The 12996-nt window shown below is 33.9% G+C and overlaps 1 protein-coding gene across 1 annotated transcript; it reads left to right on the top strand.

Moving 5' to 3' along the window:
- LOC109340142 (17.8 kDa class I heat shock protein-like) lies at positions 4681-5228 on the top strand. The gene has a single exon (XM_019577726.1). The coding sequence runs from the start codon at positions 4753-4755 to the stop codon at positions 5173-5175; it is 423 nt and encodes a 140-aa protein (XP_019433271.1). The 5' UTR covers positions 4681-4752; the 3' UTR covers positions 5176-5228.

Below are 12996 nucleotides of genomic sequence, written 5' to 3'. Positions count from 1 at the left end.
TCTTCATTTGCAGTTTGACTTTCCCTTAAAGCATATCAACAGGTTAGTGTTATGTTTTTTTGTCCTTATCTTACTAAACTCTTCAATTTTATTCTCATTTGTACAACAAATGAATTTGATTATTTTTTCTCACATGACATTTATTAAAATATTTTTTCCTAGGTGGTTATTTTTCTAAAGCAGGAAATACGAATTGACCATATTCATTTTCTGAGTGTAGAAGAATAGTTCTTCAAATTTTATTATGTGTTTGTCCTTTTTCATTCGAAGTTATTTTTTTCACTATCTGAATGTGTCAACCTTATATTAGTAAGAATAATCTTTAATCTTTTTTATGTTAATCATAAATAATTTGGCATGTTTAAGTGTTGAACATGTATATTTTATCTGATTAATCATAGTAAATATGATCATCATATCAGTCATAACCACTAAAGACAATTTAATTGCATTTATATTCTACTCTATAACTAATAAATTTGTGGAATATTAATATTTAATTCCATTTATATTCTATTTTGTTTGAATTTATGGATTAATTACAAAAATGTAATATAAATTTGCATAATATTCTACTCTATAACTAATAAATTTGTGTAATATTAATTGAGTAATATTTACTCATTAATATCTTTGAATGTATTAATTGAGTAATATTAATTGATAGTTACACTTTAGAAACCAAAATTATTAGGCATGATTGTCTTTGAATGTATTTTGATCCTTATCTAAAAACTAAATAATTGTCCTCCACAATTAATTTTGTTATTTGATTTTTATTGTGTTTTTGGATGTAATAATCAAAATATTAAGGCAATTTCATTTGATTATGATAATTAATTTATTTGATTAAATTATTTATGATTCGCTAATTTTAAGCAATGCTCATTATGAATATAAATTTGCATAATTGTAAATAATAAATTTGCGAAATATATTTATATTTAATTCCATTTATATTCTATTTGTTTGAATTTATGGATCAATTACAAAATTTGAATTTATGGATCAATTTATATTTATATATAATTTGTCTTGATTCATTGAATTTCATAATATGCGTAATTAATTTAGCATATTACATGATTACTTTAATATTGGAAATTTAATGCATATTTATAATTATACTGATAAAAAATAATTAAATAATAATGTCATAAAGAAACATAAAAGTTCAAAAATTTTCAGTTAGTTACAAAAATGATATTATACACAATTAATCAATTGTTAGTTACACTTTAGAAGCTAAAGTTATTAGGTATGATTGTCTTTGAATATCTTTTTTCTGTTATCTAAAAATTAAATGTTTTTTCTCAAAATTAGTTTTGTGATTTAATTTTTGATTGGGCTTTTGAATTGAATTTCTCTTTAATCTTTAATAGAATGCGACAATAAAAATATTAAAGCAATTTAATTTGGTTGTGATAATCAAAATAACTTCATTCAAGTACTTTCTCAAATTCTTAGCACTTCCACCCACAAAGTTAATTGGCCCATATAAACCTACCTACCCATATGAAAAATCACATAGAGGTACATCTTGAAATTTAATGATGGTTACTTTAATAGTGGAGTCTGTAATCCAAAATACAACAACTAATTTGTCATCATGATTTACAAATCCATGGTAGATTTTGTTGTTATGTATATCATAAACTTTGTTTGTGTATTCATTTATGTTCCTTAAATTTTATTGTTTTTCACATTGTTAGTTGTTGGGAACTTTCGCATTAATCCCCTTATTATTCAAAGTCCTCACATGTAATGAATTACAAAAAATGTTAGTTATATCGTTAAAATTTATTACTTTAAATTGTTCTTTCACATTTATTTTTTGCTTTTATATTATAATTATTTTGACTTACATGACTATTTGTTGTTTCAACTCATACAAGTGCTACAACTTTAATATTTATATTGTATTATTAAACTAATAAATGTTTAACTAACAACTTGAATCTTTAACTTAATTATATCATATGAAATTCTATCATGTCAAAAAAACTTTCCCTCATCAATGTAATTGGCCACGTACATCGTAACAATCCTTCCCGTACCCTAGTGTTTTTGGTGCACCATTCAAGCTTTCTCGAGTTGGTAGTCAGATATTTAGAACGAAAAATTTAAGAAATGGAGTGAAAAAGATTGTAGATTTGAGTGTCGTCCATAATAAAAGATTGACATATTAATATTTGTCTATTGAAAAACTCACTCAAACTTTCTCTTTGAGGTTTTTCTCTCTCACTCTCATCCTTTTTTGTTGAAACTTCAAATCTTTGTAATTAATCCCACAACAAGTTGTTGGATCGGAGTGGGGTAAAACCTTTCCTAGAGTTGTAACTCTAGTATTTCTTCATCTCACATATAAAATAAAATTTGCTTGTGGCATAATCTATTATTACCGCCATCAAATACTTTTTTTGGTGTTTATCAACAACTTTCAATACCATACAATAATATTTTTCCAAACATGTAGTATCTATTATTTTGAAATCGTCCATAATCTATTTATAATTTTTTTTTACTGACGATGTTTTAACATTACCAACAACTTCAATGACATAATTAGGAAAATTCTGGCAGTGCCTTTTTTCTATAAATAAAAACTGATTCTAGAAGTGCCTTAAGTCGTTATGATATTGGTTAGAATTTTCTTTACTACATCCCACAACTTGTTATATAGTTGTGGTTGCTTTATTCCTAGCTGACTTATTATCCATATCTATTGGATGCTTTATACCATTTCTCACATAGCTTTGATCCTGTTTTGAAGAATGATATGTTTTGTTTTAAAAAAAATTCTTTTATTCATGTAACAATACGTTATTGACTTTGGATTTAGGACAAGAAATGTAACACTGTTGTTGTCCAAGCTTCATTCGCACAAGGTATATCACCTAAATCACATCATTATTCCCTCCAATGGGCTTTGGTTGTTATCCATAATTACAATTAAGAACACTCGTAAAATTTTCTATACCGAACCTAAACGTGTCCTTTCCTTCTTCGTTTAATGTTCATGGCCAAACAATATTCAACTAATATTCTTTTTGCTTTCATTTTTGTATAGATGCAAATGCAAATTGTTATAGACAGACAGCATAAGGAATGACTGAAAAACAGCCGCATCAGTTCATTGCGGTTTTTAGAAAATCATCCGTGTCAAACGAATATACTGAAAATGATAAACAATCATCATTTTTTTTTTGGTGAATTTCATTACTAACTTAGGATATAAAAAATAAATTAACATTAAATCAAACTAACTAATTTCTTTCTCTAACCCCTTCTGAATTCGTTGAGATTTTTTTCAAGGTGAAAAAAGTTAATTTGGTTTCTTTTCATAATTTTAATAGGCTCAAAACTGTATTTTTTTAATTTAATATATTTTTTATCATTTAAATACTTTTCAATCGAATAACATTTAAGCAATATTTTTTTATTCTTGTTATATCAACCTATATTTCAGTTTGCATTACAAAAATATTTTCCAGCTGTATCATTATTCTTAGAAAATAATAAGAAATGCATGTTTAAAAAATTCAATAACTGTGGGAGTGATAAAAAGTTTGAAAATTCGGGTTACCCACTATAAATACTAATGAACTAGCATTTGTTTATAAAAAAGGTTATCGATTTTTAGAGTCATTTCAAATTGAATTAAGACTTTATTTTTTTACTTTGAAATATTTTCCATTCCTATTTCATTTTTATATTTAAATTTTAAATTAAATATATAAAAAAATTAATTGCTAACAATATCTTCATTAGTTCTTTACATGGTAGGATACTCTACTTTAAAAAATAGATAAAATAATCATATGCAATTGGATATGTTTTTTGTTATGTATATTTAAGTTGAAAGTCTTATATTCATTATAAATGGATGAATAAGAGTTTATAAGTGAAAAAGACTAATAGAACTATTACTTTAAAATTTTAGTTCAAAACATAATTTCTCATTTGCCACTTTTCATTCTTAAGATGTACATGTACGTAGCAATGGACTATCATATTTTTAATGCTGATTGTTGAAAAGCATAGGACATAGCTCATTAGAATTGAGTGCAAAGTAAGGATACATCATACTTCTTTATGGTTGTGATTTTCTTTTAATCCTAGCTGACATTCTCTGTAAGGGTGTCATCCATATATAATAGATTCTCCTACATATGCATGCGCACGATATCACCTACCCATGTCTATTCTTCTTTATCTTTTGCAATGCTACGTTAGTGGATATCCAAAATTATAAGTTAAGAACACTCACGAAACATCTTCATTCTTCCCTATGTCTATGCCACTATAATTGAAACCAATCAGAAGAATCAACTCATGTAAACTCATCTTTATTCTTTTCCGTAATATTCTTACCTTGCCTAAAACGATAAGTATCAATAAATGCAGCTAATATTAACAATATTCCTTTCCTCCTTCACTTAATATTCCCGCGGCTTTACATTATTCGCCTAATAATATTCCTCTTACTTTCATTTTCTTTATCATAATTAACAAATTCAAATTATTACCAAAAGTAAGAATTCCCGAATCACTAAAAGAACATGCGCGTCATTCACATTGGTTTTCGTATGAAACCATTTGCGCCAAAATGAGTATATAGCACAATAGCACAACTTGTTCGTGTGGAATGACCAAAATATCCTCATCCTCCAACATGTATAAATACCTCTAGTCTCACTGTTTGTTCACAAATATATAACTCACCAAACAACAAAGCCAACAAACATAACAATGTCGCTAATTCCAAGCTTCTTTGGCACCGGTAGAAGCACCAACTTCGCGGACCCATTCTCCCTTGGCAGCACCAAGGAGACTATTACGGCCATTCCCTACAGCCACAAGGATTGGAAAGAAACACAAGAGGAACACATGATCAAGGTTGATCTACCAGGGCTGAAGAAAGAGGAGGTGAAGGTGGAGATAGAAGGTAGGGTTCTTCAGATCAGTGTTGAGAAAAGCAATGAAGAGGAGGAAAGGAACCACGCGAGGCACCACCGCATGGAGCGTAGCAGCAGTGGCCGCAGATTCCTCCGCCGCTATAGGGTGCCGGAGAGTGCAAAAGTTGACGATGTGAAGGCCTCAATGGAGAATGGGGTTCTCACTGTCACTTTTCCAAAGGAAGAGGTCAAGAAGCCTGTTCCTATCACAGGGTAGGTTGGGTAACTACCATGATAATACATTTGCTATCTCAAAACATGTTTCAAATTTTGTCTCGCACCAATAAAAATATATAATGTCAACTAAAAAATTAAACATTTGTTATTTTTTTGTTTTATTGTGTTTGGTGTGGAACAAGAATTGAGACATAATTTGGGATAGTAAATTTGTACAGCTTGTAATGTGAATAAGGTGGTGTGTAGGTAAAAAATAAGTATAAGTAGTTGAGTTCGTTCTAGCAGTGTGAGTTAGACGTATATGAACTCAGTTCTTACAAGGAATGTTGTTGTGATATGGTGTTTGGGTTCTATGGTTTTTGTTTTGTGCTGTGTTGATTTTCATGCCTACTATGTTTTGTAAAGATCATTTGAATCAAATTTTATAAGTTTCTTTCAAGTCGAATCAACAATAAGTGGCTACTACGTACGAATACAAAATTGCATGTCTCCAACAAAGATATCATCAGAGATAATTATTATAATAGGGTTTGTTTATTCATTCTTCATCCTTCTTAATTTCTTATCCTTTATTATTAATAATGTTATCATTTTTATGATTTCTGATCAGTGTATAATTGATTTTGAAACCATTTTAAGCTAACTATAACAAAGGGATAGCATGTATTTAGTATTCTATCATTACCCATCAGACTAGAGCACGGTATTCACTTCCACGCACGGTCCCTGTTGCTCGCCTCAAGATTGACCTGCTTGTAGAAGAAGTCATAAATGCTCCCGACATGGCATTGACATCTCTGACCTACCATTTAATCCATCATGAACCATCATTTAATGCATCTCTAACCCACCATTTAACGCATATCTCACTCACCATTTAATGCGTCTCTAACTCGCCTCTAATGTCGGATAACAGGCCACCTGCTACGCCGCCTACACATTCCACCTACCCCCAACAAATCGACAAGGACAGATCCACAAGTCAAAGTAAGGACGGCCAAAGTACGTCATTTGAACCCATTAGATGTTGGCCAATGACTAGATGATATCCCAACACTTCCTAAGCTCTATAAATAGAAGAGACCATGCAAATAGTATAATTAATTCTCATTTTCTCTCATTTATTGCTACACTTATTGCTCTAACTTCTCACTTGTTTACTCCTCTTCTCTCTCTAAGAATACTCTATTGACTTGATCGTCGGAGAACCTTTTCAGGTACCTCCCCCGGCGGGTCTAGATGATCATCCCACCAACTCGTCTGCTCTCCTACATTCTTCCGATCATTCGCACTCGACTCCCGACCAATCACTCTTAATAGGAAAGAACATTAGCATCGTCTGTGGCTTACCTACAACATGATGACCACCTGTAATCAAGCTCAACCACCTAGCCATGCAGAACCACTCAACCCGAACCATGACACCCCTTCCATCGAACCTCTAATACTAGTGCAACCATCTCACCAGGCCAACCAAAGTCATCCCCCAAATGCCACCCCATAAGCACCCACTACCCAACAACTCCTTCACATGATACAAACTCAAGGCCAAATTATCCAATAAAAGGCCCAACTACTAGCGGAGCTTCGCCAACATCGTCCAAATCCCAATAATGGACCCTCACGGCCAGTTGTCGACGAGCACTCCGCGGAATCCGCCGAAGCCTCTAGGCTAGTAGCCCCACAAACACGAAAATCACTCAGATAACTCAACCCTCCGACTACCGCTCCTCACGAGCAAAACACTTTTTCACAGAAACTATTATGTCTTCGCCACTCCCAAAACACCTTACCCGACCCAACAACATCGAACAGTACGATGGATTAAGTGACCCAAAGGATCATCTCAATGCCTTTAAAGCCTCGATGCTTTTCCATGGGGCCACCGACCCCATCATGTGTCGAGCATTACCCCTCACTCTGAAACACGCTGCTCTACAGTGGTTTACTTGACTCGCACCAAACAGTATCGACCAATAGGCCACTCTCGCTAATGGATTCAACATCCGCTTCACAACAAGTAGAGAGCATTCTCATTTTCCTACACCCTGTCCGGTATACGACAGGAATCCCATGAACCCCTCCGAGCTTACCTAGACAGATTCAACTCGGAGGCCATAAAGGTTCACACCCTAAGCCCCGAGGTGGCGGTGCATATTTTAGTGATCGGTTTATAGAATGGCCTCTTCCGACAAGAATTGGCTAAATATTCAGACCTCGAAATGGAAGAGCTTCGATCTAAATCTCAACAATTCATCAATCTAGAAGAAACCCAACCTAACTGCCCACCCACTGAGGATAGAGAATATCAACTCCCCTCACATGAAGCGAAAAGTCCAAAAAACACATGAACATCCTCGAGATGATCCACCCTAACAACCTAAAAAACCCAAATACAACTCTTACACCCCCTTCAATGCTAGTCGAACTAGAATTTTACAAGAATTTATGGCCACCCACTTAGTCCAACTCTCCAAACCAAATCCAAGCAAGAAACCAGGGACCCAAGACTGCTCAAAATACTGTGACTTATGCACCTTCTTTGGCCATGTAACAGAAGACTACACCCAATTATGGGGCACTATCGAAGACCTGATACAAGTCGGGCACCTTCGAAAATTTATAGCTCGGACCCATCAAGATCGATCACCACCTCTGCGTCGATCCAGTGGACATCAACACCATATCTGGCGGATTCGTTGTTGGTGGTACATCTAGGGCAGCCCAGAAAAGGTATGTCCAAGAGGTCATGCAATCAACCATCTGCACACCCCTCTAGAGCCAGAGCCACCAAGCAATGCCCCTGATCTCCTTCGACGACTATGACTATGAAGGCATCGTCTGCAGTCATGATGATCCCCTCGTCATCACCACCAAAATGAATAATAAGAAGGTGAGACGTTTGTTTATTGACCAAGGCAGTTCAGCGTACATCATGTTTCAAGATCTGTTCATCAAGATGAAACTCAAAGACAGAGATATGTTGTCGTATGATGGACAACTTGTCGGTCTCACGGGACAAGGAATCACCCCCAGGGACTATGTTGATATATGGTTGACTGTCGGAGAACAGCCTCTAACCCGGACAATTCCAGCAAATTTCTTGGTCATCGACTGTGTCTCAGCTTACAACGTCATACTCGATCGACCAACGCTCAACCATCTTGAAGCAATAATCTCCACCCCACACCTTTGCATGAAATTTCTCTCATCTGACCTTCGGGTATGCATGGTTAAGGGAGACCAATATAGCGCAAGAAGTTCCTATCAGATGAGTCTCCAGCCAAACCACACTCCATTACGGGCACCACCCCCCAAGAAAAAACAACAGGGCGTGCACTTAGTGGAGTTAGATGGCACGGCAGATGCAGAAGACCTACGACCTCGGCCAAAAAGAGGAAAAAAACCCTTCAACTCGGTCCCCTAAAAGAAAATCTGGTGCATATTGGAAGTACTTAGGGATGACAACGGACGCGGGTTGTGCTTTCCCGTGTCCAAACCCACAATATTTGCGAGTACCCATGCGGGTAGCAGGTATTTGCGAGTACCCAACGGGTTTTTAATTTTAATTATATATTTAAATAATTTGTAATAATCAATATATAAAAATAATTGTTACATTAATAATATGATATTTATATAATACATTTATGATCATAGTCAAATAGGTGTAATTTGTTATGAAATAATAATAAAGTATATGACATATAATCTTAAAATAATAATAAATATATCTAAATTTTAACTAAAAATTAAATATATAAATTTGCGGGTACCCGTGTGGCGGATATCATAAAACCCGCTCCCGTCCAAAAGCTATTATTGTGGATACCCGTTGCAGATATTTCCACAGGTACCCACAGGTCAGGTTTTTTTGCCATCCCTAGAAGTACTCTTGACGAAGCTTAGAAGTTCGAACTAATCAACTGCTTGAACTCCAACAGAGATCTTTTTGCCTGGTCCGCTACAGATATGCCCGAAATTGACCCCTCAATTGCCTGTCACCGACTCACAACAAACCCAGGGGCAAGACCGGTGGCCCAGAAGAAAAGAAAGATGGGCGCCCAGAGAAAAACAAGGTTACTCAAAAGATCTCAGAACTTTTAGAGGTCGGCTTCATCCGAGAAATAACATATACCACCTGGTTGTCAAACATTGTGCTAGTCAGGAAATCATCTGGAAAGTGGCAGATGTGTGTAGATTATACAGACCTGAACAAAGTGTACCCAAAAGATCCATACTCCCTCCCCAACATCGATCATCTCGTTGACAATTCTTTTGGGTACCAATTTCAGTTTTTTATGGATGCTTATTCATGATACAACCAGATCCTCATGTACCCTCAGACCAAGACAAAATCACCTTCATTACACCCAAGGCGGTTTACTATTACACAGTCATGCCATTCGGTCTGAAAATGTATGGGCTACATATCAGATAATGATGAACACCATCTTCGAAGATCATATTGGAAGGAACATGGAAGTCTATGTGGACAATATGATCGTCAAGAGTCTACCCATAGAAGATCATGTAACAATCCTGAATGTCGTCTTTGGCCGACTATGCAAGTTCAATATGCGCCTCAACCTATTCTAGATAGAAAAAATACACCCATATTCAGTAGATGGTTGAAAGGTCGGCGAGATGAGAATGAAGAATATGGGGAGAAAGAACCCCTATTTATATAAAAGACCCAAGCCCATGTCTACCTAGAAGCCCAATTCGAAATGCAAATCCGCTCGTTCTAGAGCACTCGAGAACAATCAAACGGTAGCACAAAAGCCCAGACGATAGAACCGAAACGTGCAGACACATTGATTGAACACCCACGTGTCAACTTAGAAACATATAGCTATCATGACCTATCCTTACACACCTAAACCAGGCCTGGCCATAACCAGTATACCTCCAACCCACCCTTATAGTCCACTAACTCGGTCGTCCCTAACCGGCCTAGTAGACTGGGGGCAATTGTTCTATCCCGTTCGTAACCGGGCAATTACCCATCAGACCCGAGCATGATATTCACTGCCCCGCACGGCCCCCGTCGCTCGCCTTAAGATTGACCTATTTGTAGAAGAAGCCGTAAATGCTCTTGACACAGCATTGACATCTCTGACCTACCATTTAATGCATCTCTAACCCATCATTTAATGCATCTATGACCCACCATTTAATGCATCTCTGACCCACCATTTAATGTGCTTCTGACTCGCCTCAAATGTCGGATAACAGGTCGCATACCACACCGCCTACACATTCCACCTGCCCCCGACAAAGTCAGATCCACATGTCAAAGTAAGGACGGCCAGAGTATTTCCTTTGTACCCGTTAGATATTGGTCAATGACCAAATGTCACCTCAGCATTTCCTAAGCTCTATAAATAGAAGAGACCACGTAGGGAGTATAATTAATTCTCATTTTCCTTCATTTATTGCTACACTTATTGCTCTAACTTCTCTCTTGTTTACTCATCTTCTCTCTCTAAGAATACTCTAATGACTTGATCGTCGGAGAACCTTTTCAAGTACCTCCCCCGACGGGTCCAGACGATCATCCGACCAAGTCATCTGCTCTCCTACATTCTTCTTATCATCCGCTCTCAACTCCTACCAACCACTCTTAACAGGAAAGAATAGTATATATTCAATTGTGTATAAATTAATGACATCTCTTAGGTCGACTGTATTATTAATTCTCAAAAAAATTCTTCATATATACATGATTAACAATATATATACATGTATCATTTGATATGTTAAATTACATATCCACAATAATAAATAAAATATTGACAAGATTTTTTCTAAAAAATATATGTTTTATATTTAATTGGGTAGGTAAAAAAAATATTTTTTTCCTTTGATTATCTATAGTTTAATTGTAGTTTGTAAGGAGTATTATTATTAAAGCTATGATATTTAAATATCAAATTTTCAGCATTGTATTTAGCATACTATACATACCATTTACTTACTTTTTTCTTGTACAAATATACAATTTAATTTCACAAACACTTCAAAAAATTTAAAGAGAGCCATCCCATAACTGTATAGAAGTACTATGGACCTAGGACCCATATGAAACGTGATTGACGGCTATATATGGGCCAGAGATGAATTAAGACGGAACCTATCCATAACCTAAAGAAAAAGTAAGCATTATCAGCTTAGATGTCATAACCACTCCACGTGTTAACAGAGATTCTTCTATTTGCATGTTACTCTAAATTATTTAGCAGGCTTTGCTCGCTATACTGATGCCAAAGCCGAGTCCAGGTTAGAGTGGATAAACATTAAAAGCTAAGATGAATTTGATAAATATATTTTTTTTTTTTAAATTCTATTTGCGAATTGAGTTTTAAAGAATAAAAAGATAAAATGAAAGACATTGGAACAATTTCATAAATGTATTTTATTGCTCAAAAATATTAATTCACAAATAGACCCTTCAAAAAAGTCAAATGAAGAGAGTTTCTTGAAATCCAAATGGGTTCCAATAACAACAAGAAAGGGCAACTAAAAAATTTGAAAAGGACAAGTTATTAGTGTATTTCCACTCTTTCATTTATAACTTACAAGTGTTGTTATATATTAACTAAGGAAATAATTAAATATTTTTACTAATAAGTTTATTCTTGTCTTTTCCTATTGAAACTCAACAATATAGTTTAATGGCTTTAATCAATTAATAGGATTATAGAACAAATAAACAATCACCATGAATAGCAATAATTGACTTTTAACAGATGGAAGTTCGGTGCTTTGTTTTGTTGTTCCATAATGACCACAAATCTAAGACACTAATTTGGGTTGATCAAGAAGTAAGCGACCAAACAATAGAAACGAACAAATGGTATTCAATACCCCGTAACAGATCCGTATTTATGGTTTTACTATTTCATACCGATAAATAATAAGTTTAAAATTGTGCATCGATAGTAAAAGTTTTTTACATTATTAACAGATTATTTATCATTGATTTGCATTACTTTTATTTTAGAGTTAATATTGTTAACAAACCAATGGTGAATAATTTTCTGATAATGTAAAAAACAGTGACATTATCAGTATATACATATTAAATCCTAAATAATAAGGGCACTAACCAAAAAATCAAAATGAAAAGAGAAATTTATTTTTAGTATATACGGTAAATAACTAATCTCTTCAATAGTGCATGATTGTCATTCTCAACCAAATATCGCTCTCAGGAATCGCTTTTAATCATCCGGAAATTTAGCATGAAATTACACTACTAGATCAACTCTTTTTTAGTTGAAAATGGTATATATATATCTATATATATATATATATATAAAGTATGAATTTGTTTACACCCAATTTAAGTTACATTAATTACACTCTATCTTAGTAATTAATTTTCTTAAATCCAACATATCAAATGGGTGAGTAAAATAAATGATAAGAGAGAAAGAAAAAAAATTAACTAACTTTTAAGTTTCACCCATTCGGTCCATTGGATTTAAAAAAATGAAGGGTTGAAATCGTATGTAATTAGTATAACTTAAATTGGCTGTAAACGGATATCTTATCATATATATATATATAAGAATGGAGAATAAAATTTCTCCTTATACCATAAGATAACTTATATTCTCACACTGATATAAGTTTGACATGTGTATTGTTTTGTTTTGTTTTGAAAATATTTTGTAGAAAATGATTAAATGACATACATGATGATTTTAATGATTGTAAGAAATATTTTATTATATGAGTATGAGTCTTGTTAAGGCATTAAGCGAGAAAATATAACTTTAAATGTATGTGGCATAACACATCTTAACAAAATAGTTATAAAAGTTTACATTTGAAAATGCTTTCTTTTTTACTC

Source organism: Lupinus angustifolius, chromosome LG02 (genome assembly GCF_001865875.1).
Source record: "Lupinus angustifolius cultivar Tanjil chromosome LG02, LupAngTanjil_v1.0, whole genome shotgun sequence".
Taxonomy (NCBI): domain Eukaryota; kingdom Viridiplantae; phylum Streptophyta; class Magnoliopsida; order Fabales; family Fabaceae; genus Lupinus; species Lupinus angustifolius.
Note: the sequence above shows the minus strand (reverse complement) of the source record. Positions and strands in the feature narration are given on the sequence as shown.